Here is a 24,762-nt window from a genome sequence, read left to right as displayed (position 1 = left end):
TTAGTCTATTTGAAATTAAAATATATAAAATGGAAAATTAAAATATCATATAGAGAAAACGTACAGTAATTAAACGGAAAGCTTGTAAAACTATGTGTACCGTTAAAATACACGAAGACGGCGAGTAAAGTTTAAAAAAAAACCAAATCTTATAAAATACGTGCAAAACAATAGTTTTTATGAAAAACTAAACTATTTTTCTCAAACATTCTGCTTCTTCTATCTTCATAGCTACAATTTATTAACGCCGATACCAATTACTGAGATTTCTACAGCTGATTATCGCTTTTCTATTACTAAAGGCAGATTTACGTTTCCTGAATGCTTAATTAGGGTTTCACGTGTTCACTTGTATTTTTATGGAAAGTATTTAAAACGAATTCAAACAAGAACAACATCTCATTACAAATCAGAGGGCTCCCCGCTGGGACGGTGGTAAGTCTTCAGATTTACTAAGCTAAAGTCAGGGGTTCAATTACCCTCAGTAGGCACAGCAGATAGCCCGATGTGGCTTTGCTATAAGAAAACACATACAGAAATCACAGAAGATTTGCGCTCGATAAACCATTAGACATAGATTTTGCTATAATTTGGAATTACAGATTATGTTAACACTACATACTTCAATAACAATATTCGTCACATAGAAGTAGATTACAGATTATGTTAACACTATATACTTCAATAACAATATTTATCACATAGAAGTAGATGGAAAAGTCTCGATCAATCCATAGTTACTGAGTTATTGGTTTGAGTAAATGAAACACTCAAACACAAAACAAAGTTCAGAAAGCTGTTTATATTTTAAACAACAACAACAACTGTTGAGGCTATTACACGTCTTTCACCAAGAGCTATGAAATGATTACAATAGTACTAGCACTAAAAGCATCTAGTGCAATTTTAAACAGTACATGTTACATCGGAATTAGAATATTTATTTATAAAAAGCATGTTAATAGTGTTCCAATTACACTGTAATTGTGCGATTCTGTATTCCTCAATCAGACGATATAGAAACAACAGAAATGTCATCATATGCAAATTGGATTATGTTTGTTTGTTTTTTGGAATTTCGCACAAAGCTACTCGAGAGCTATCTGTGCTAGCCGTCCCTAATTTAGCAGCGTAAGACTAAAGGGAAGGAAGCTAGTCATCACCACCCACCGCCAACTCTTGGGCTATTCTTTTACCAACGAATAGTGGGATTGACCGTCACATTATAACGCCCCCATGGCTGGGAGGGCGAGCATGTTTGGCGCGACTCGGGCGCGAACCCGCGACCCTCAGATTTCTTCTTGTTAGATGGTTGGATCGACGCCCCTGAGGAATACTGAGAAAAGACTGACAGGACTTTTAGTTGGGGAACAACTTACTTTAATTTCAGTGTTCCATTGTTGACCTGGATAAACTTGATCAGCAGGAGTAGCGGGCTGGATGAGAATTCGGCCCCGGCGAAGGATTCGGGTTCTAAAAGGTTCGATGGTATCCCTTGGCTTGGCTTCGGCGATGAACGTGGCGATTTGTAGCGGCGATAACGGCTGTATAACTGGTGTAGATGATCCTTGCGTCTTTAACAGCATCATGGCAGAGATATCAGCATGTCTTGCTTGCTCTGTGGCTAGCGTGGAACTCCCTAAAACAAACTCCAAGGCTGGGGCTTGAACCCAGGATCTCTGACCAATAGTGCCAATGATTTATCCAAGTGAACAATCCGTCCCTTTCACTTTGTCTTGCAGATGGGAGAGAGTATATAGTTGAGCGAGTCCCTTTTGTCTAGCAGGATGAATGATGGTATAATACGCCGAAGTGTGATATAATTTAAAAGCTATAACTATCGAGTTATGACCATAAAATTATAGAGGCATAAATAATAAACATATGGGTACACATAAAATAAATTTTAAAATTTCATTAGTAAATGTCAATTGGAGCTTTCATGTGTTTTTACCTCGAAAGTCAGCATTTTTAATTTCTTGACTACAAAAAAAATTATAAAAGTAGGTTATTTTGCAATAAATCTTCACGAGCCACACAAAACCATGCCGCAGGCCGCATGCCGCCTATTAAAAATCCCTATTCTATTGTATTGAACTGACTAGAAGTATTTAAATGTGAAACAAAAGCCATAGAATACTGAAGCTTGTTTAGTTGTCTTAGCGTAAAAAAGAGTTAAACTGGTCAGAATGAGATTTTATAGTGCAGCCACTGCCTGATCAATACGTTATAGAATGATATGGCACTTGCCCATTCACATTGTCCTGAAAAACAGGACCAGAGACCGTTTCATAGATTTTAATTATACTAAAAATATAAATTTCAGCTCGTGGAATTAATGTTTATTTGTAGTCTAAAAGGGATTTTTCGTAACCCCCACCACCGATGAAGTTCCTGTTAATACATGAATTTACATTTCAAATTTCAACACCATCAGGCCCGGCATGGCCAGGTAAGTTAAGGCGTTCGACTCGTAATCTGAGGATCGCAGGTTCGAATCCCAGGCGCACCAAACATGCTCGCTCTTTCAGTTGTGGGGGCGTTATATGTGACTGTCAATTCCACTATTAGTTGGTAAAAGAGTAGCCCAAGAGATGGCGGTGGGTAGTGATGACTAGCTGCCTTCCCTCTAGTCTAACACTGCTAAATTAGGGACCGCTAGCACAGATAGCCCTCGAGTAGCTTTGTTGGAAATTCAAAAACAACAAACAACAATTCAATTTATGAATTACTCAATGAGATAAATTACTCAATAGAGGGCAAGTTTGGGTCACAGCGTGATTTGACGTGTGAATATTATTGCACACGCGCTTTGAGTTTTTTAGCTGTGTGAATGATGTTGTAAGAGAGTGGTGTAGCGGAACTAGGGAAGGGTGATGGCTCTAAATAGTTAGTAAAATAAACTTAATAACAGCGATGATTAATGACCAGTTTTGTATTTATCGATTCATATTCGTTTTGTCAAAGTTCATTATTATTGTATTCAGTTATAAATTTGTTATGAATTCTATTAGCTATTAATGAGCAGCCTTTTTGTTTTTCATCGACTGGTGCTAAGTTTAAGTCATTATTGACATTAGTATGTTATAATTATATGTAACCCTTGCATTCACACTAACCGTTATGTAACGAGAAATTTTTACTACTGTACTAGTGACTTTCAAAGTTTTACGAGTTTAGATATATTTAATGGTCAAACAGTAGTATCACTGCTTGACGAAGTAAATGTACAAGTTTTGATTAATGAGTTTGTCGATGCAAGTAAAATAATAATAATGAAACAATATGATGTTAAAATTACTAATATAATGACTTCCCAACTTAATTCAGGTCACACCGAAACAGTTATGCAGTTAATTGCTGTTTATATAATATGGTTTGGTTGATATGTTCAAGGCTGATGAGAAGAGGGAGGGACAGCTGTACCGGCTGGCATTGGGATATTCCAGAGTTCACCAAAAATGCGCGAGTTGTTATGGCTACCGCTTTGTCATAGAATCATGAAGAAATTCGTCACTAATACTTATTTTATGAAAGATCAGCAAAAATTAATAATACAGTGAAAGGGGCCCCAGGGCTTGATCGGTTTATTGATACCCCTGGTTATGTTATTTATTAAAATATATTATTTTTGTAGAGCCACTCATATCACAAATTATTATTTTTGCATTTTTTTGCTTCCAAGCTTTGAAGGTTAACTCCATCCACTGCAGGCCCAGTATTTTTTATTATTATTTTTTGCTATACTGATATTTATTTACTGATTGTTACACTTGTTAATACCTGGCACATTTGCTACTGAATTTAATTGTATATATTTCTTAAAATATAATTTTTACTGGAGTATGGGAAGATGATTATTTCAGAAACAAGCCACTGAATGTATTTATGAAATCAAAACATTTCTAAATGAACAACTTGTTGTGAATAGTCTAATATAGTAACATATGTAAAATAAACTATTTAGTTATTCAAGACTATTATTCAAGAAGTTATTTTTTTTCAACTCTTATAAAGTACTGGTTTTATCAACTACTACTACTAGTAAAATTGTTTTAACTAAAAGCTTGTCTGTCTTTTCTGAATCTTTTATTTTTTTATCCTTACATCCTCTTGGCTACAGAATATAGTCTAAATACATTTACTGAAACTGATTATCCACGTAATTTTGTAAATTTTCAGTTATTTCATTTTATATCCCTTCTTATTATAAGAAAAAGAAATGCTAAAATATCTGAATTTATTCATATAAGATAGCCTTTCATCCTTGGTAATCTGGTACCTCTTTTCTGACCCTTTCTCATCAGGCAGTATTCTTATAATTGCTTTCAACTGAGACTTAATCAGTGACTTATATAAAAAAGATAATTACCTCTTTTGACTTGCAACTGGTATATCTATATGTACACCCTAAAATTCTTTGGGGGTTTGTACCAGCACTACCTTGATGGCTTGAGTGACTTGTATACCACTGTACAAGGCCCTTGTCTTCAGTCATGCTGTTTGAGTGGGTTCTCATCTATACATCAGATGTGTGATTCAAATTATGATAACACAAGTGCATTACCTTGTGTTCATTATAATTAGAAAAGTCCCTTACTAAATATTTGACCAACTTACCAATTGATCAAATTTATTCTATAGGATCTGATCAAGAGTTTGTCACCAGTAAGCTTTTTTTACTGATTATGTATATAACAATATCATTAACAGAAATAAGAAAAAGCAAAGGTATTCCAATAATAAGATTGAAGTTTGAATGGACTGCACAAAAAAAACTTTTTTTTTATCATCCAGCTATTGTGCAATGTAATTTTTTTGTCTTTCTTCAGTCTTCACCAAATGAGTTTATTAGCAAATATTTTGTATGACATGACCACCTTTTGAAAACCTAAGTACACCAACCCCACACCCTTTCCGTGACCTAAATAACAAGTAAGATTTTTTTACAAAAAAGGTTAACAAATCAATGGAAAAATTTCCTCTAGTGAATCCCTGTTTATTTTTTTTTATAGTGATTTATGAAACAATTTAAAAATACTTCAGAACTTTTTATTTATAACACCAAATAACCTGTCTGTTTGGTGAATGTATGGATTCTAGATATCACATGAGATTAGAAACCATTTCTGCTATAATGATGGTATACCATAAAGTAGGAGGTTTTTGTTGCAGATGAATGCAAGAATCAACACATTGTGAATTCTTGTAAGAGCAGTTGAAGGAACAAAATCTTGCATTTATCAGATTGTAATGCTATTTATTCATAAAAATTTTTAGTAATATAATTTTTCATCAGTGTTTAGTTTCATTTAAATGATTTGTGAGAAAAATAAAGGTTTATTTCATCCTTTTAAGTATGAAAAACATTTATGTTAAAGTAAAGTTTGGCTTCAATAATTTTCTCTACATTGTTACTGTATACTTGTTTGATGTTTAATAAGTTTAAAGGAAGATAAAAAGTATTAATCTTTGTTTCAGAGTTTCGCTTGGCTTTGATACAGCTTGCTGTTGGTACAAACAAGCAAAACAATCTTCAGCGAGCTGCTTGCTTAATTGCTGAAGCTTCCAAACAAGGTGCAAAAATCATATGTTTGCCAGTAAGTACTAGTTGTCAGTAGCAAGATAAAGTTTCAAGACTAATTTTTGTTTTTTTACATGAGAAGATTCTCAATTAATGAACTGATGTTGATCGTGTGTGAAACTTTTACTGATAAAACAAGTATTTTATAATAGATTAATATGCTTTTTGCAAGTTTCATTATAAAATAAACATTTTTTTTACAATTATGTATTTTGTGTTTAATATCTTACAAAATAATTAGAAAAGTTTAAAAATTATATTTTTCATTATTCTATGGAATTAAAATCAAATCAACTGAAGTATTCCTATTTATAAATATTTAGAACTAAAATGTATTTGAAATGTACTTTAGAAGCAAGCAGATATGGATGTATGTATGTTTAGAACATTGTATCACATATATGTAGCTTTTAAAATCTGTCTGTAAAGCTAGATTTATTTCTTTAAAAAAACAGAATTAAAGTTTTTCAGGTGTTGATTTCTTGACTTAATACATGTTATTCAATTTGTTCATGTAGTAGAATCTCTCTAGATTTGTGTAAGAGGGAAATTTAGGTTTTCATTTCATAGTTTCCATGGAACACACATTGTTTATAATTTTTTATCACAAAAACATTTTTTTGTATACATTAACTTTCATATTGAGTATTTGAAGTTATCTTGCACTTCTTGATAGAGGCTGGTCACAACAGCTCTTTAGGTATTCTTTGATAGGTTTTTTAGGCAGAGTATTCATGATGAAACTTTGTAGAATGGATGGCAACTGACTGTTGTGGAGACACAGGTGTAGAGGATAATGTTTCGAAAGTCTTCCACTCGAAGACGAAAGGTGGAAGACTTTTGAAACATTGTTCTCTGCACTTGTGTCTTCACAAGAGGCAGTTGTCCATTTTACAAAGTTGCATTTTGCACTGTTTGAATAAATTCTCAGCAGTTGTAAAATTAATAGTTTGTAAATGTCATTAAAAAGTATATCTATTATCATATGCTGAAAATGCTTCCTAGATGTGTTTATTTACATTAATTGTGTACATTTCTGTGTTTTTCTGTTTCAAAGGAAGGATTTAATTCTCCATATGGAGTGGAATATTTTGAGAAATATCAAGAGTCAATTCCTGGGGAAACAAGCAAGATGCTTGAAAAGGCTGCCAAAGAAAATGATGTCTATATAATTGGAGGTAAGTATACATGTCAACCTGTCTTCTTTGATATTAATTGCAGTTATTTTTATCATAGTTTATCATTTTTAAATTGATTTAAGTATTAAAATGCTTTAGTTTTTCAAATAATCAATAATTTTTGTATGATAATAGATGTTTATTACTTTAAGTTTGTTTTGCAAAAGAGAAGAAAAATGCTGTTTTTGTTTTGAAATGTTCATGATACATTTCAAGAAACTTTGGAAAGTATGAAAGAATAATGTTATAATTGTGTAACAGATACAAAATATCAAACTCAACCTAAATTATTTTAAGAGCTAATGAGCTCAGTTTTGGGGTCCAGCATTAAGTTGAAAAATAAATTCAACTGAATTTATAATAGCTGCTTATAATAGTTGGTTGTCATGTGTTTTTATTTCTTATTCTTTTTGGTAAGAGCTTAGAAAAGGTTGTTAGCATTTCTTACTCCTTAAAATATAGTGCTAGGTTTATACATTTTAAAAGGGACACAGGTTATTCTGTTTCACAGAAATTAATATACAGTCTATCTTTGCCCATGAAGCAATTTTTTTATATAATGTTTGCTTATACTAAAAAAATGTGTATAAATTTTTAACAAATAAGATCAATTCTTTCAGAGTAATTTTGTTATATAATCTTGTGATGGGTCCCAACAGCTCCAAGGTACCAGGCTGCCATGGAGACTAAAAATTTTATCATGGTGTCTAGAAGTTTTCCCATTTTATTCATGCATAGGACTGTGCAAAATAGAACTTGGATCTAGAAGAGTTCTGGACTCTAGGAAGTCCAGAACTATTTTTGCATTCTCTAAGTCCTAAATCAAACTTTGTTTCTAGGATATTAATGGCAGATTCAACACTACAGGAAGGAAGAGCTGTATTTGCATAATCTTACTAAATTCATGCCCTTTTGTTTTTCTTTCTTTCAATTGGATGCATTCCCTCCTGGGACAGTGGTAAGTCTACAGATTTACGATGCTAAAATCAGGAGTTTGATTCCCCTCTGTGGACACAGCAGATAACCCTTATGAGACTTTGTATAAGAAAAATGCACTTTCTTTCAATTGAACTAATTATTGTCCATGTTTAGACTTGTAGAGCACCGAAGACAGTTACTTCAGGCAGTGGTTGTTGATATCATAATTGTTAGTATGTGCTCACCGTTGTGAAAGTAAATAAATACTCACTGGTGCCTCTATCATCCCCACTGGTCCATAGAAAGCTCCCCTCGGTGTGGATTCCTGTACATGATGAGGGGACCTCCCAGGGAAGGTTCTGTTCTATCTGGTTACCTTCTCTGGGATCTAAACATCCACCCACATGTTTGCCGTGCGTGGCGACCCGTGAAGGGGAGGAGAGGATCCTGGTGGTTGAGGGGTCCAACCCTAACACACCACTTTGGCCTCAATTCCTGTAGACGGGCGGCCTTGGGTGGCCCCTTGGGTCAATCGGCTGGTCCACTTGGGCTAGAGTCAACCAAGTACCAGTGTTGGAAGTTCTCAACGGGTGTTGTGGACATTGTGCCTGATGCTGGTGTTTGGGTATAGTGCTCACGAAACCCTGGCGTTGCTGCATTGTCCTTGCGTTACTTTGTAGTGCATCCCCTTGTAGGGCTCCATGGTGGGTGGGGTCAGTGGGTATCGAAATTTTTTTCCTTTTCCTATGGATCCTCTAAAAAATTTAAATAAAATTGTAAAAAAACAGTCAATGGGTAGCGACCACGTCTTGAATACTCAGAACAGCAATCTTCAACATCAGTAACACACGCACCTCATTTTCTTATATTACATTCTCTTTCGGAAAAACCTTTAGGGCAAATGTCCCCTTTTTTATTCAAAAGGGACTAGAGGGACTTGCTGGCTCTCCAAAATCAGTAAAGAAACTTAGATCTTGTGACATATTGGTTGAAACATCCACATCCCAACACAGTGAACTCCTCTTGAATTCAAAGGCAATTGGGGATATACCTATTGAGGTTACACCCCATGCTACCTTCAATTCTTCACGAGGAGTTATTGTTGAAAGGGATTTGAAGAACGTTCCCGAGTCAGAGATTCTCGCTGGTCTCTCCACTCAAGGAGTTTCTGCAGTGAGGCGCATCTCCACTCGCAAAGATGGAATTACACTGCCAACAAATACCCTCATTTTAACATTTACTTCACCACGTGCACCTGCCACCATCAAGGCAGGTTATCTCATTTGCAGGGTTCGGCCATACATACCAAACCCTCTTCGATGTTTCCAATGTCAGAGATTCGGCCACTCAAAGACATCCTGTCGTGGTTCCCTGACATGTGCTCGTTGTGGAGGCAAGGACCACGATGCCTATGACTGTGACATGAACCCACATTGCGTAAACTACAATGGTTCTCACCTCTCTTACTTTCATTCTTGCCCAAAATGGTTGGAGGAAAAAGAGGTGCAGCGTTTGAAAACGACACATAACATTAGTTATCCTGAGGCTCGGAAATTGCTGTCCACAACTCCATCTCGGACATATGCTGCTGCACTTCATTCCACAACTACAGTGGGAGTGCAGACAGATCTCTCTGTGCCTCCAAGAGAATCGTTTTCAAAACAAATGAAAAGCCTTTTGACCTCCGTGGTTAAAAAGGTTGATGAATCGACTTCCACACCTATCTCTGTTCCTCCCATACCTTCCAACAAACCTAAAGATCCACGTCCTTCAGTTTCAAATACAGGCATTTCTTCTGATACATCTTTTTCTCCCACCACAAGAGACAAAATAATTATTCGTTCGCGTCCTCAGTCACTGGATTCCCCTTCCAATAACAAAAACCTGCCCACCCGACACAGAGCAGGATCCATGGAGGTTGATAGACCTCCTCCGACTAAAGACAGTAAAGAAAAAAGATGTGGTCGTAAACCGAAGGGTTCTCCAGCCACTTCACCTACCCGTTCTTAAAAATGGCCACCTTGATACAATGGAACTGTCGAGGTTTACGTTCTAATCTGGATGATATCAAAATGCTGATTGCTTCCTACCATCCTGTTTGTCTTTCTTTACAAGAAACATTTCTCAAAACTGCTGATACTGTCTCCATTCGGCAGTTTTCTCTGTACAGAAATGACAGGTTGTGTGATGGTCGAGTACATGGAGGGTGGCACTGTTGGTTGATCAACACGTGCCCACCCTGTCTTTGTCACTCAACACACCCTTGGAGGCTGTAGCCATCCGTGTTTCCTTGGATCATACCATCACTGTTTGTTCTCTGTACCTGTCCCCTGGAAAGACATATGATCAATCAGATCTTGATGCTCTCGTTGAACAATTGCCATCTCCATTTCTAATCCTGGGGGATTTTAATGGACATCATCCCCTCTGGGAAGTGCTATTATTGATGGGAGGGGCGATCTGTAGAGCGGATGCTCTCTGATCACAATCTTTCTCTTTTCAAAACTGGTTCTTCCACTTACTTTCATGCACCTAGTCAGTCCTTTACCGCTATTGATCTCTCAGTTTGCTCCCCTTCATTATTCTCCCATTTTTCATGGAGGGTTGACAGTAATCCACTAGGCAGTGATCATTTTCCGATCCTTTTGAGAGAGACTGGCGTGGTCGATGCCACCCTACCAGCGTGCCCGGTGGAAGCTGGATCAGGCAGACTGGTCCACTTTCACTGCTCTCGCAGAACTTGATCCTGCCATCGTAAATCAGCCATCAATAGACAACTGTGTAGCAGCGGTAACTGACTGTATTACACATGCAGCTGCTCAGTGTATTCCTAAAACCTCGACACGTTTTCCACGATATCCTCGTCTGTGGTGGAATCCTGCTTGCCACTTAGCACGGAAGGCTGAAAAGCGGGCCTGGGATACTTTTCGTAGATATCCCACACTTTCAAACCGGGTTGCTTTCCAACGGGCCCATGCACATGCTAGGTGGGTAAGACGTCACAGCCAGAAGGAATCTTGGATTAAGTTCACAACCAGTATATCTTCTACCACCAGTTCCAAGATCATATGGGACAGGATTCGAAAGGTTAATGGACAATTCTATATCCCTCTCGATCTTACTCTCTGATGGTCAGGAGGTGACTGATGTTCAGAACATCGCTAACACTCTAGGTGAAAGCTTTTGCCGGGTATCTAGCATTTCTGCTTGTTCCTCCACCTTTCTGGCCATCAAGACTCGGGCAGAGCGATCACCTCTTTCCTTTCGAACTGACTGTTTCTTTGACTATAATTGTCCCTTTACCCTGGTGGAACTAAAAATGGCCCTTCATCGGTCTGCCAGTACGTCTGTTGGACCTGATGATATTCATTATGACATACTGCACCATCTATCTCCTGCTTCTCTTGATGTCCTTCTGATTGTTTTCAACCGGATCTGGTAGGAGAATGTTTTTCCTGATGCCTGGTGCCAGGCTATTATTTTACCTTTCTCTAAGCCAGGGAAAGATCCCAAGATTCCTTCAAACTACCGTCCAATTGCTTTGACGAGCTGTCTCTGTAAAACATTAGAAAGGATGGTTAATGCTCGTTTTGTTTGGTTCCTTGAATCAAACAACCTCCTCTCGCCCACCCAGTGTGGGTTCCGTCGACAGCACTCCACCACAGACCACCTAATTCGTCTTGAAACATCTATCAGAGAAGTCTTTCTCAACCGCCAACATCTTGTATCAATATTCTTTGACATAGAGAAGGCTTACGACACAACATGGAGGTATGGCGTTTTGCGAGACCTCCATACATATGGGTTACGTGGCCATCTACCCATGTGTATTAAAATTTTTTGAATGGACAGGAGATTCCAAGTTCGTGTGGGTTCGACACTTTCCCATTCTTTTGTACAGGAACTTGGAGTCCCTCAAGGCTGTATTTTGAGTGTTACACTCTTCAGTATAAAGATAAATGCCATCACTGAACAACTCCCTCTCACTGTCGACGACTTTCACATCTCATGTCAGTCATCAAACATGAGATATATTGAGTGGCAACTACAAACCGCCCTCAATTGTGTACGGAAGTGGACTCTGGCGAACGGCTTTAATTTCTCTCTCCCCAAAACTGTATGCCTGCACTTTTGCCGTCGACGGGGTATTCACCCTGATCCTGAACTTCATATCGGTGAAGTTTTGCTGCCAGTGGTCCCGGAGACCAAGTTCTTGGGGCTTATCTTTGATCGTAAACTGATTTTTATACCACACTTAAAGCAGCTTCGGGTCAAATGCACAAGAGCACTGAACATCCTCCGTGTTCTCTCTTCTACCAGTTGGGGGGCAGATCGCTATTCAGTGTTAAAGGTATATGGTGCTCTTATTAGATCGAAACTCGATTATGGATCAATGGTCTATGGCTCTGCCAGACCCTCGGCCTTAAAGATGCTGGACCCTGTTCATCACCAAGGACTTCGACTCTGCACTGGGGCTTTCCGTACCTCTCCAGTTCAAAGTATATACATTGAATCTCATGAACCTTCTCTACACCTTTGCCGTTTGCAACTATCTTTACAATATACTTCGAAACTTCGTCGGTGGGCAGTACTTTTTCAGAATAGACGATCTGTCATTGCTCCGTTTGGCCTTCGCATCCGGGAGCAATTGGATGAATTGGGTCTGTCCTTGGATAACATTGCAGATTCCACAGGTCGGCCCATCCCACCATGGCTTATTACAGCCCCCAAATGTGACCTTTCTTTCAGTCACCTAAAAAAGGCAGATACTCCAGATTGGAAGTATTGTCTTTTATTCAATGAATATCTTTCAAACAATCATTCAGTTCCCATTTATACAGATGGTTCCAAATCAGGTAATTCAGTGGGCTCTGCTATGGTTTGCTATGGGTCAGTAGTTGTGTGCAGAATCCCTTCTACAGCTTCTGTGTTCACTGCTGAACTGTATGCCATATCTCTTGCCCTGGATCATATTGCAGCTGAGCAGTACTCCAACTGCACTATATATACTGTTTCGCTTAGTTCTATACTTGCCTTGGAATCGCTACACGTTAGCTCACATCCTATTCTCACTGATATTCGAAACCAACTGGCCCATTTCTCATTAGTAGGTACTTCAATCCAGTTTTTCTGGATACCAGGCCATGTTGGTATTCGCGGGAACGAGCTTGCAGACATGGCAGCTAAATATGTCTGCTTCAGCACCATCACTCCTATGCCTATTCCGTACATGGACTATGGTGTTGTCTTCAAGGCTCGGCTCTGTGCCAGCTGGCAGTCCACTTGGAATGAGCAACGTGACAACAAACTTTTTCAAATCAAACCCAAAATTGGACTTTGGCAATCTAGCTTCCGTAAAGTTCGGAAGGAGGAAGTTGTTCTCACTAGGCTACGCATTGGTCACAGTTTTTTAACTCATCATTTTCTTTTATCTGGAACTGATGCACCAATGTGTAGTTTGTGTAACACTCAAATCACTATCGGCCACGTTTTACTTTCTTGCCATCGTTACAATTCTCAACGACGGCAATATTTTAAACATATTTTTCCCAGGGTCAATCTGTAACATTGGACAGAGTTATTGGTGGTGGTGACTCTGTCCACCTTGATAATGTTTTTAATTTTTTAATGGCCATTAACCTTTTTAATCTCATTTAAGTGTTGCATATTTATTCATTACACCTTTTTAATTGTGGTTCCTTTTTTACAGTTTTAATCTTTCTCCTTCAATTTGACATTGGACAATGGCCAGAACATTAAATAACTCGACACCAGGACTGGAAAGACCAACTTCAGGTGACTAACGCTCCTGTTTGAACTACTCGTTAGTCATCCTGGGGAGTTGTTATTATACTTTTGCTGCATATCATTTCACACTTTTACTACTTTACTTTTTAGTACTGGCCATATTGACTCATGACCCGGAACCAGGACTGGAAAGACCAACTTCAGGTGACTGACGGTGGTTTTTATACTTACCCGTTAGTCTTCCTGGCGGGTTACGATCATTACCATTCTGCTACAGGTAGTTCTTTACAACTTTGTTGACTGGATGTCAACATTGGTTTTTACGCCATCTTCTGTTTTAATTGCCATTTTGCTTTTATCTTCAATTACTTTTACAAATTTTACTTCATTTACTTGACTTTTATCTTTTTACTGGACATTTGGCTACTCATTATTACGATTTTGCGGAGTGTCTTTTAAAACTTTTATTCTTTTACATTTTGATAATAGCTGCTATGACACATAACCCGGGAACCAGGACTGGAAAGGCCAACTTCAGGTGATTGACGGTGGTTCTTGAACTTACCTGTTAATCTTCCTGGCGGGTTATGATCGTTACCTTTTTGCTAGAGTAAATACCTTGCAACTTCTTATACTCTGCCTTCTATCTTAACATTGTAGACTAGGTGTCAACATTGGTTTTATACTTTTTTGTTTTACCTTCATTTCCATTTATGTCTATTACTACATTTATTTATTTTTTTTTATTTTTTTTTTACATTTTTACCGAATGTCTGGCGCGCAGATAGCCTCGCTGCTTTGTGCCATAAAACATTAAATAAATAAATCAATCAACCATAGAAAGCTGAAATTGTAAATAACTGAAATGGTAAATAAACAAGACACTAAACAACAAACAGTAATTAGCCCATTGTTTAAGTAAAATTTTTCAATGCATTTAAGTTTCTTGTTTCAATTATAATCTTTATGCTGTCATTTAATCATATTGTCATAAAATAAATAGTAGTTGTCACAGTCACCATAATTACAAAAGCCAAGCATTGGCCCAGCCAGTCAATCAATCATGCTCAGTTTCTCCTAATTTTGTAAGTTACATGATCCATTGTTTTTTTTTCTGCTATAATACTTCCTATTTTGATTGCTTATTCCAGATTCAGTTGAAGTTAATTGCTAACATAGGTGCAAATAGCTCCTAATTTTCAGCACTTTTTGTATTTATAAAAATGAGTAATAAATTATTGCAAATCCAGGCTTTAGAATTATTACAAAAAATTCTTTGTTAAACCTGCTTGAAAATACCAATTATCAGTTGGTAAAAGAACAATACACAACTTGGCAACACCCCAACAGTTAAAGGATACCTTCTCTACAACATAGAACAGCAGGCAACATTTTAAGTTGAGTGAGATCTTGTTGTGTGTTTTCTGTGTTTTTAATCACTAATCAAACAAAATTAACCAAACTACAAATATTTTATATTCTTGCATTAACAACCAAAAATAAAAGAGTCAAGCCAATGCTTGAAGTGGCTGACTTATTATTTTAATGCATGCCAGATTCTGCACGAGAAAACCTTGGACATCATGCAAGAGCTGAACTTTTGCAACCAGAATCAATTTTTGAGTGACAGTTTCCCCAAAATGTGATTATTATCTAGAATTGTAATGGCACAATTTTGAGAAAATTTGGTGAAAAGGAAAATCTTGGATAACTGAGGACTGCAGATAGTTTTGTCCCCATTTCTTAGTACAAACAGTAGTGAAGTTAGGTTAACCTCACTCCTGAGGTTTTGGGCTAGTTTCTAGATTTGAAAATATTTGTTGAGGCCTATTTTATGAAATATGATTCAAACAAGGAAACATTATTTTTTGTGTAATTTCCAAGATTCATAACCCTTCTGAAATATTTGTTTTGGTCTACGCATTCAAACTAATTTTTCTTTCACAAAGTTGTAAATATAACTACTTCATTTTTTTGTAAATAAAATATTGTAATGATTTTTAGAAGTGTTCCTCAATTAAAGTTTGTTAGTAAAGTTGAGGTTTTGTTAGGATTCTGTGGAGTCAAGAAACTACTGACAGGATAAAATAGAATGTGCAAAGTGTATATGTAGCTTAAGTCATTAAATAGGAAGGGAATGCACTAGAACAACTTCATACAAACAACATAATATACTAATCAAAAGCTATCCTGAAAAACTGTTTAGATATCCATTGTTACAAGATATGTTTCAAATAGAACTACAGTAAAATAATAACTTAGTTCTCATTTTGCTAAATACTGGGAAGAATACATTGCATATAGTGGTGGGTATCAGACATCAGATTCATTCATAAGTTACTTTTATCATCAAAATGAGTCTTATTCAGTTGGGAAATTGTTTTATTTTTAAATGTGTACAAGACCTTGTTGAATTTAAATAAGACAATATTTATTGTTAAAATCAAGTCAGCTATACATCCTACAACCAATGTTTCACATAAAATTAATATAAGTGACTGGCTTCAGTACAAGGTTTTTTTTGTAAATTAAGGAAAATTGTATTTAAATAGCTTGGAACTGGATTTTGAATTTTAAGCTAATAACAGTATCCAGTTAAAAGTGGTAATTTGCCATTTTCAAAAATAGGCACATACACATCCTATGTTTTTTGTAATGTTTAGTAAAAACATTTTGCATTTGTGTATTTCACTTTGTGTACAGTCTCGTTATTTCTTTTTATGTTGACTTAGTAAGATTTAGTACTGCTTTCTTTGTAATCAATGTTTTAATTGAATATCCTTTTATCAAGTGAATCTATCCAATATAGCTCAATATAGCAAAATGGATAGGGTAGGAGAACATTTAGTTCAGATTTTATAGAGGTTTTGGAAAATGAGAATTTACCACAGAGTTTTAGAAAAGTGATGCAAAATGAAAATTTTCTCCCATCAGCATTATAAACCAGTTTATCCATAATTTTTCTTTGATGATTACATTATATAATATCTTATGGCAACAATCTTCCAAGCAAGCCCTTTATGTTTTCCCATAGTGTTACCATACATTTCACATGCACATGTGTGAACAGCAACTTTGGTTATTTTGACAGTATAAAGTTGAATGAGGTCGTCAATGTCCGAATCTTAACATTCAAGTATCTACATAATTGTGATTTATCCATTGTTTCTGTCATTATTTTTATGTTTTGTGGTATTGACTTCAACGTATGCTCGCATAAAACATGCTAGGAAAGTTTATATTTAATAATGCATAGATTCTGAAGGATGAGTATAAGAATGGCTCATTATGGGTGCATATTGCCAACTAGCGTGCTGCAGTGTATGCCATAAAAAGTTCAATGTTGGAAATATGAGTGAGTCTGCAGTGATAAGTTATATGAAGGGGGAAAGAGCATGAAGCTAACATGCATAAACTGTACTTATCAACAGCAACCATGCTTCCACATTGTTGGGCCAGCTGTTGTAATAAATCGACACAATGTCATAGTACAATAAGTAAGTGAATAATATTCCTAAGTTAAATTTAATATTAAAGAGAATGGGCTAATTTCATTGATGTAAATTGCCAATACATTTTAATAAAATTGTGTTATTTTGCAATTTGCCTTTGAATAATTCATTATGCAGTTTATTCATTACAGAGCAGACTGGATTCATGTGATGATGAATGAAAAGCTGAAGTTTTATAAGTCATGAAGACCATTGTTAGCTGACACAGTTACAAAGCTGTAAAAACAAATCAACTGTTTAAAAAGATGTTCGTAGGTAGTAAAGTTGCATCCAAGGTTTCATGTGGAGAGTGAAAATTTGCAAATGTGGCCTCTTTTAGATTGCTCTCATATATCATGTCAAATGTGTACCAAAAGCTTGGAAAAGAAACAGACTTTGTGTCTTTATATGGCAAATCCTTGAATGATAAAAATAAAACAAAGATCAACTTAACATGTACTTGCTCTACTATGACTGGAAAATAATATTGTGATAACTAGAATTCTTGATTTTGTATTTTTTGGATACATGATTTCTTAAGCCATTTTTTATAGCTGACAAAAGAACTTAATTTCAGTCAATTTTTGCAGTTAGAATGGATAGTTAAGTGAAAACTTACATGATCACCTAATCAGACAGTACGACTTATTTTTATCTCAGGTTGTGAAGCCAAATTTTTGCATCTTCAAGAATTTTTACCTTAAAGTTGATAGCTCAAGGGCTTTTTGTTTAAATACATGGGACACACTATGGATTACAAGTTTTTATGGAATGTTGTCAAACTCACTTTTATACTTTCTCATAGCCAAGCAACTGTTGAAAGGGGTTTTGCTATGAATGAAAGGATAATGCTTTAAAACATGAATGTTACTCTTGTTAGTCAGTAGATATTCTTTGATTATGTGCGAATCATTTGGAGGTATTCTGAAAGTTTCTTTTGAAAGAAACTCCTCACTGCTGCATAAATTGATACACAAAATACAGCCAATTCCTTGGTCAACAGAGGATGACTGCTGAACTGAATGAAAAGATATGGAAAAGGAAAAATGTATTCTAGACTGATGTTATGGATATTAAGACTTAATTAAAATAAAGTACAGAACAATGATTTGACCTTCTTGGATCATCTTCAAGTTAACCTAGAAAATTTCAAGAGAAACCACTTTAGTTTTCTAGGAGAGACTTTAATGCACTGAAGTCACACATGCACAACATACGACACTGGGAATGGAATGACAAAATATAATAAATATTACTTCGAAATTCTAAGGAATCTATATGCCACAAAAAATATTTTAGACCAAATTCTCATTATTTTGAAAAGATGAGATCTTTTGCTTAATTATATCTAATACAGCATGTTATGTTCATTACTTAATGATATTAAAGTGATTGAAAGTAAACATTGATATAATTAGATTTTTTTCTATGTGACACAGAGGAAAATGTTTCTACTGATGTCAAATCTTGCTGATTATATTTTTGTACTAAAAATAGACTAAAGAATCCAAATTTCAGAGTACATTTGTTATTTTGAGTAGTGCATAATGTGTTGATATTTTGTAGTATTAATCAGAATAATAACATTTAGTTTTATTTACCTCAAAGGTTCTTTCCCAGAACTGGATTCAGGAAAACTTTACAACACTTCTTTGTCTTATGGACCTGATGGAAGACTTTTAGGCAAACACAGGAAGGTATATTTTGGAAAATCATCATGTTTATGCTGATACATTCTTTACTTAATATCAAGTGATATACTAGCAAAATATTGTAATATTAACAATATTACTTCTTTTTACTTACCTGATTACAATTAATTGTATTTTCCTGAACCCCTCGGTGTGGATTCTTGTACGTGGTGAGGGGACTTCCCAGGGAAGGTTCTGTTCTTTCAGTTTACCTCCTCTGGGATCTAAACATCCACCCATGTGTTTGCCATACATGGTGACCTGTGAAGGGGAAGAGAAGATCCTTATGGTTGAGGGGTCCAACCCCAACACACCACTTTGGTCTTGAATTCCTGTAGATGGGCAACCCCCCCCTTGGGTTAATCAGCTGGCTCACTTGGGCTAGGGTCAAACAAGTACCAGTGTTGGATGTTCTCAGCAGGTGTTGTAGACATTGTATCTGATGCTGGTGTTTGGGTATAGTGCTAATGAAACCCTGGCATTGCTGCAGTGTCCTTGTTTGACACTGTGGTGCATCTCCTCGTAGGACTCCATGGTGGGTGGGGTCAGTGGGCACCGAAATATTCCTTTTTTTATTATGGATCCTCCAGATAAAAAATAAAATAGTGAAAAAACAGTCCATAGGTAAACGACCATGTCTTGAAGATGAAGTTGTACCTCATTTTCTTATCCTACATTCTCTTTCAGACAAATCTTTAGGGCAAATGTCTCCCTTTTTCTTCTAGAAGGGACTAGAGGAACCTGCTGGCTCTCCAAAGTCAGTAAAGAAACTTCAATCTGGTGACATATTGGTGGAAACATCCACTTCTCAACACAGTAAACTTCTCTTGTATTCAAAGGCAACTGGGGATAGACCTATTGAGGTTACTCCTCATGCTACTTTGAATTCATCACAAGTAGTTATTGTTGAGAGGGATTTGAAGAACATCCCCAAGTCAGAGATTTTTGCTGGTTTCTCCACTGAAGAAGTTTCTATAGTGAGGCATATTTCCATTTGCAAAGGTGGAATTATGATGCTGACCAGTATCCTCATTCTAACATTTATACCACATTTATAACATTTATAATTGCAGGGTACAGTCATACATTCCAAACCCTCTTTGATGTTTCCAGTGTCAGCAGTTTCATCACTCAAAGACGTCATGTCATTGTTCCTTGACATGTGTTCATTGCAGTGGCAAGGACCATGATGTCCAGGTGTGTGAAACAAACCCTCATTGCGTCGGTTGCAATGGCTCTCACCTGTCCTACTTTCGTTCTTGCCCTAAATGTTTGGAAGAAAAAGAGGTGTAGCATTTGAAAACAATTTATAACATTACTTATCCTGCTGTCCACCACTTCATTTCAGATGTATGCTGTTGCACTTTGTTCCACTACTACAGTAGGAGTGCAGATGGATCTCTCTGTGCCTCCAAAAGAATCATTCTCAAAACAAATGAAAAGTCTTTTGATCTCCGTATTTAATAAAGTTGATGAATCAACTTCAACACCCAACTCGTCCCTTACATACATTCCAACAAATCCCAAGATCCATTTCCTTTGATTCCAGGTACAAGCATTTCCTCTAATACATCTTCTTCTTCCACGCCAACACACAAAATGATCATTCATTCACGTCCTCATTCACTGGAATCCTCTTCTAACAGCAAAGACCTGCTCAATCGATCCAGGGAAGGATTCATGGAGTTCAAAAGACCTTCCTTGAATAAAGACAGTGAAGAAAAAAGACATGGTCGTAAACATAAGGGTTCTCCACCCAATTCACCTACACATAAATAAAAATGGTCACTTTGATGCAATAGAACTGTTGAGGTTTACATTCTAATCTGGATGATATCAAAACACTGATTGCTTCCTAACATCCTGTATGTCTTTCCTTACAGGAAACATTTCTGAAACCTGCTGATACATCACTTTTCAGCAGTTTTCTTTGTACAGAAATGGCAGGCTAAGTGATGGACGAGTGCATGGAGGGGTGGCATTGTTGGTTGATCAACATGTGCCCACTCTGTTTTTGCCACTCAACACTCCCTTGGAGGCCGTAGCCTTCTGTTTCCTTGGGTCATACCATCACTGATTGTTCTCTCTTCCTGTTGCCTGGACAGACCTATCATCAATCAGACCTTGATGCTCTCATTGAACAGTTGCTGTCTCCCATTTTAATCCTGGGGAACTATAATGGACATATTCTCTGGAAAAGTGCTGATATTGATAGGAGGGGTCACTCTGTAGAGCATATGCTCTCTTATCACAACCTTTCTCTTTTCAATACTGGTTATTCTGCTAATTTTCATGCACCTAGTCAGTCCTTTACTGCTATTGATCTCTCAGTTTGTTTCCCTTCACTATTCTCTCATTTTTCATAGAAGGTTGACAATAATCTATGAGGCAGTGAAAATTTTCCTGTAATTTTGAGAGAGAATGGCCATGGTCAGTGCCACCTGACCCACATGCCCTGGTGAAAGCTGAATCATGGAAACTGGTCCTCTTTCACTGCTCTCACAGAACTTGATCTTGCCATCGATAGATGACTGTGAGGCAGCAGTAACTGACTGTATTATACAAGCAGCTGCTTAAGGTATTCCTAAAACCTCAACATGTTTTCCACAATATCATCATCCATGGTGGAATCCTGCCTGCAACATGGCACAGAAGGCTCAAAAACAGGCCTGGGATACTTTCTGTAGATATCCCACACACTGGAACTGCATCGCTTTCCAGCAAGCCTATGCACATGCTCAGTTTATAAGACATCAAAGCCAAAAGGAATCTTGGATTAAGTTCACAACCAACTTATCTGATGTGAGATTCTCGAAGTTTCTCACCTGGAGATCTGAGAACATGCAGACTTCTTTGACCATGTATGAAGAAATGAGTCTCGTCACTGAATAACACCTTCCTCCATTGTTCTTGCGTCCAGTTCTTGTAGTTCAGACCCCATTGATACCGTTTTTTTTCTTCATTGAGTTGGTAAGAAGTTGTTTTTTGACTGGTCTTTTTGCCCTTCTATCGCAATTTCATGTGACATAATATTCCTCAGAATTTCATCATATATCCCAAAAATAGATCGATCGTACTGCAAAACACAGCTAATGACACCACTTGTGTGAAAAAATGACTATTAAAGGAAATCAGCGGGTCCAGCGAGCCTACACTGGCTGCCATGCTGAAAATATTGTAAAATGACCATTTGTTTCAATTAATTTGCACGAGGGTGTAGTTACTGTGAATCAAAATGTTTCTGGTGTTTTTGTCATATTTTTAACAGGTGAATGAATATTCTTTAAACATTTTGGAAGTTGTTAGGTTACCATTTAGAATGTTGATGTTTTCTTGAATGATCTGAGGAACTTTAATGTTGCTACCATGGTAAGTAAGCTCAGACACTTACTTTTCTTTATTTTATCTTTTTCTAAACAGATTGATTGCATTGATATTTATTTGTATAATTTTGTTTAATAATTCACTTCTCAAATTTGCTGTGTTTTTTTTATTTGGAATTGCTACCTTTCACTGTTTATCTTCTTTGGTAATATTATTTAATTCATGTATTCATTGTTTATCTTTGTATATTTTATTGCCTTTATTCGTGTTCTACTTTATTTTACTTATTGTATCTGGTTACTTTGTGTAATATTTCATTACTTGAATTTACTTTCTTCTTTCATGAATACTGTGTTTCTTCCAATTTTATCCAGCAAACTATCTTTGTTATTTGTGTGTGTGTGTTATCTGTGTTACCTATCTTGTTATATTTTAGCTTGAGAATGTGGGTTATATATCATGATATATATACTCACACACACACCTTTTTTTTCTCACTCTATAATCTGATGAAGGGCTGATTTCCAAAACATTGTTTTTGTGGTCATTAGTCAACATATTTTAATTTGGCAACTTTTACACCTTATTTTTTTCCTAGATTTTCTAATATCCACATCCACACAATTCTTTTAAGACAAACAAACCAGATATTTATTCTGATTAAAATTAAGTTTAACTTCCTCCTGAGACAAAACCTAGATTCTTAACTGAAATTGAAAATATATTCCAAATTGGAAATTGGTATGATTTTCATTTGTTGCTGAGTTCTTTAATTAGATGTTCAAAAATTTACCTTGTTTTAATACTGTTTTATGGAAAGCTTTAAAGAAGCAGTATTACATTACATGACATTCATTTAACTCTAACCTTCAAACAAGAGAGAAAAAATGAGAATACATAATATACTTTGAGTGTATTCATGTAAAGGTTTGTTTTACTAAATGTTTGGGGTTTAAACATAAACATTACTGGTAGAAAATTATTGTAATTTTGAAGTTTTAAGGAAGAAATTTCTAAGTAAGAAATGAGTATTATTTTAATTTCTAATCTTTTTTTTAATTGTTTTGTATGCCTACAAGCAGCTTACAATCATGGAATGTTTCTCTGGGACAGCAGTAAGTCTACAGATTTACAATGCTAAAATCAGGGATTTGATTCCCCTTGGTGGATGCAGCAGATAGCTCGATGTGGCTTTGCTATAAAAAAAACACAAACACCTCATGGAATGTAGTAAGGCAAAATTATAGTTTACAGTTACAAAACCTGTTCACCATATAACAGTAATTCACATATGAGAAGCTGGTTTAGTATTGATAACTTTGTTTAATCATGATATGTATGTATATGTATATTATCTCTACTTTTGACTTTCTAGGTTCATCTCTTTGACATTGATATTCCAGGTAGAATTACTATACGTGAATCTGATGCAATGAATCCAGGAAATTCACTCACTGTTATTCACACTGGTAAGTAAAGTGTGGAAGCATTCATTCTACTTGTTGATAGTGATATTTTTCTTTTAAAAAAACCAAAAAAACATTGCATTTGTTTGATGTATTTATTTAATAATACTATTGACTATTTTGAGTAAAAAGAAACATTGATGCAGGTAAATGGTTAATATGTTTCGAATATATGTAAAAATGGCTGGTTTGGGTTGAGGAAATATTTCTTGACCCAAACCAGCCATTTTTACGTATATATTTCTCTCTTCAAGTGGGTTTTCTCATCATCACTGATTAATATGTCACAAAATGTTATTCCTTAACATTTAGCACTGGTAATGTAATAATATACAAAAACACAATAAAAACATGTATATGTGAAATATTTTATTTTCAGATTTGTGTAAAATAGGAGTTGGTATCTGCTATGATATCCGTTTTGCTGCAATGGCAATGGCATATGCCAAAAGAGGTAAGAAGTAATTTATTTTGCATATATGAGGGAAAATCACACAAGCTTTGCTTTTTGACATAATTTAGGTTTCTCTTCTATTGATAGTTGTACTTTTAACAAAGTGTACTCTCAATTTTGCTATTAATTCTTAAGTTCTAATCAGCTATGAAGTTAATACTTTAGTTAATTCTTCAATTAATGCTTTCATAAGTGATAGAAACCTTTCTACATCTTTTGAAACACTATTACCATAGTTTTTCCTTTGCATGCAGAAAGTTCCATTAATTGCATTATGAACATTTATAACCACATATTTGGGCCATTAATTCTAAGCCTTCTCTGGGTGTGTCTGGTGAACTTCAGGGTCTTGTGAGTGCCAATTTAATTATCTGTATATGGGCTTTGTCATTTTGACTAACCTTGTAACAACCATGTTAATAATTCAAGTATTTGTACTATAACACTGAAAGTATTAAATGTTTATTCATAAAATTTGTCATGATTGTAGTGAAAGTTACAAATCTGTTGTACAAGAATCAGATTTTTAATTAATTTTACTGAAGATTTGTCTGAATTTTATGAAGCCTTTAGTGATTAAGTCTTGAATGAAAGGTGATTTTCATGTTAAGAATAATATGTTTTCATCTTATAATTTTCATATTTCATTTGCATAATTTTTAGAATTTAATAAGTGAATATCAAGTATTTTTTATGTAAATTACATTATATATCTTTTTCTTTATTTTTTAGTTAAAACATTTTAAATATTAGGCACTAGAAAATCTTCATGTCTCAAAATGAATGTGCATGGCTATCTAACTAAGCTATAAAACAAATATGTAATTCTGGGACTGTTCAGAGCACTAATTTTGATTTGTATATTATCAAGCTCTACTTGTAAAATAGCAACCTTTCCTTTGAAAACA

General features: G+C 35.7%; 1 protein-coding gene across 3 annotated transcripts in view; it reads left to right on the top strand.

The window, feature by feature from the left end:
• Positions 1–2,759: 2,759 nt before the first annotated feature.
• Positions 2,760–24,762, top strand: part of LOC143225209 (omega-amidase NIT2) — a 50,442-nt gene continuing 28,439 nt past the window's right edge. For 2 of the 3 annotated variants that reach the window (XM_076454222.1, XM_076454221.1), the window contains exons 1-6: positions 2,760–2,889; positions 5,482–5,600; positions 6,642–6,762; positions 18,528–18,616; positions 23,310–23,403; positions 23,780–23,854. In XM_076454222.1, the coding sequence (XP_076310337.1) occupies positions 2,877–2,889; positions 5,482–5,600; positions 6,642–6,762; positions 18,528–18,616; positions 23,310–23,403; positions 23,780–23,854 (511 nt within the window). In that variant the 5' untranslated portion in view covers positions 2,760–2,876. Of the gene's footprint in view, positions 2,890–3,446; positions 3,466–5,481; positions 5,601–6,641; positions 6,763–18,527; positions 18,617–23,309; positions 23,404–23,779; positions 23,855–24,762 lie in introns of those variants that run through there. The other variant, XM_076454223.1, reaches the window with a different exon arrangement.

Source organism: Tachypleus tridentatus, chromosome 9, assembly GCF_004210375.1.
Source record: "Tachypleus tridentatus isolate NWPU-2018 chromosome 9, ASM421037v1, whole genome shotgun sequence".
Lineage (NCBI taxonomy): Eukaryota > Metazoa > Arthropoda > Merostomata > Xiphosura > Limulidae > Tachypleus > Tachypleus tridentatus.
The sequence above is the reverse complement of the archived record's forward strand: the minus strand, read 5'-3'. Positions and strand labels throughout refer to the sequence as shown.